Source organism: Mastomys coucha, unplaced genomic scaffold (genome assembly GCF_008632895.1).
Source record: "Mastomys coucha isolate ucsf_1 unplaced genomic scaffold, UCSF_Mcou_1 pScaffold19, whole genome shotgun sequence".
Classification (NCBI taxonomy): Eukaryota; Metazoa; Chordata; class Mammalia; order Rodentia; family Muridae; genus Mastomys; species Mastomys coucha.
The window spans coordinates 1,015,141-1,016,037 of record NW_022196901.1 but is presented as its reverse complement, the minus strand read 5'-3'; the positions used below and the strand labels follow the sequence as shown (position 1 = coordinate 1,016,037).

At 42.0% G+C, this 897-nt stretch overlaps 1 protein-coding gene across 1 annotated transcript in view; it reads right to left on the bottom strand.

Moving 5' to 3' along the window:
- The window catches only part of Akap9 (A-kinase anchoring protein 9), a 174,068-nt gene that overhangs the window by 8,374 nt on the left and 164,797 nt on the right, over positions 1 to 897 (bottom strand). Inside the window, 1 exon segment of the mRNA XM_031380282.1 lies at positions 207 to 439. Coding sequence (XP_031236142.1) covers positions 207 to 439 — 233 coding nt within the window.

Genomic DNA, 897 nt, shown 5'->3' with positions numbered 1-897 from the left:
TTTTTTGAAGGACAACGTAGACTGGGCCTGGAGTCAGCAGCTACTTATATATTGAAAGTCATTTTCTAGGGTTTACACAGAACAGAGATTCTGCTGCCAGGGTGAAAACCTGGAGAAAATCAGTAGTGTACAGTTCTAAAGTGTCTACTTCACATGCATCGTCTTAGCAGGCTTATAACCAAAATCAATTTTCTTCAAGACCTTACCTTGAAATTGCAATAGACACTCTGACGGCGGAGCGAAACCTGGTGAATCTCTTCGGGTGTTTGGTGCTTGTCTTGGGATCTTTCAAGGCTATGTGTCTCCCCATTTGGGCAAGAACCCCCAGGGTGGCATCTTCGCACTCCTGGAATCCCCCCAGGAGCAGCAGCAGGTATTTTTTCTGATATATGAGAGCTTTCCGGAAACTTGAAGCTCTCAGGTATTTATTATAAATTTTCTATATTACATGAAGAGAAGAAAAAAGGCATCAGTGAGAAGTCATTTGAGTTGTTCTACAGAAGAAGACTACCTAGAGGAAAAGAGAAAGTCTTAGGCCACATGCCAGGCTGTGCCTTTCTCTAACAGGCACGCTGACAGGGAGAGACACAGCCTTTGAAGTGAACTTCTACTCAGAGCTGTGCCCTGATTTGGGGGTTGGCCCTTTAATCACATTTATTGCAAATATTTTTGTCATCATGTATGTTTTAAAAATATCAACTTCAGGGTTGGAGAAATGGTTCAGCGGTTAAGAGCACTGACTGCTCTTCCAGAGGTCCTGAGTTCAATTCCCAGCAACTGCATGGTGGCTCACAATCATCTGTAATGGGATCTGATGCCCTCTTCTTGTGTGTTTGAAGAAAGTGACAGTGTAGTCATATAAATAAATCTTTAAAATATTGACGTCATTTTTTTTAA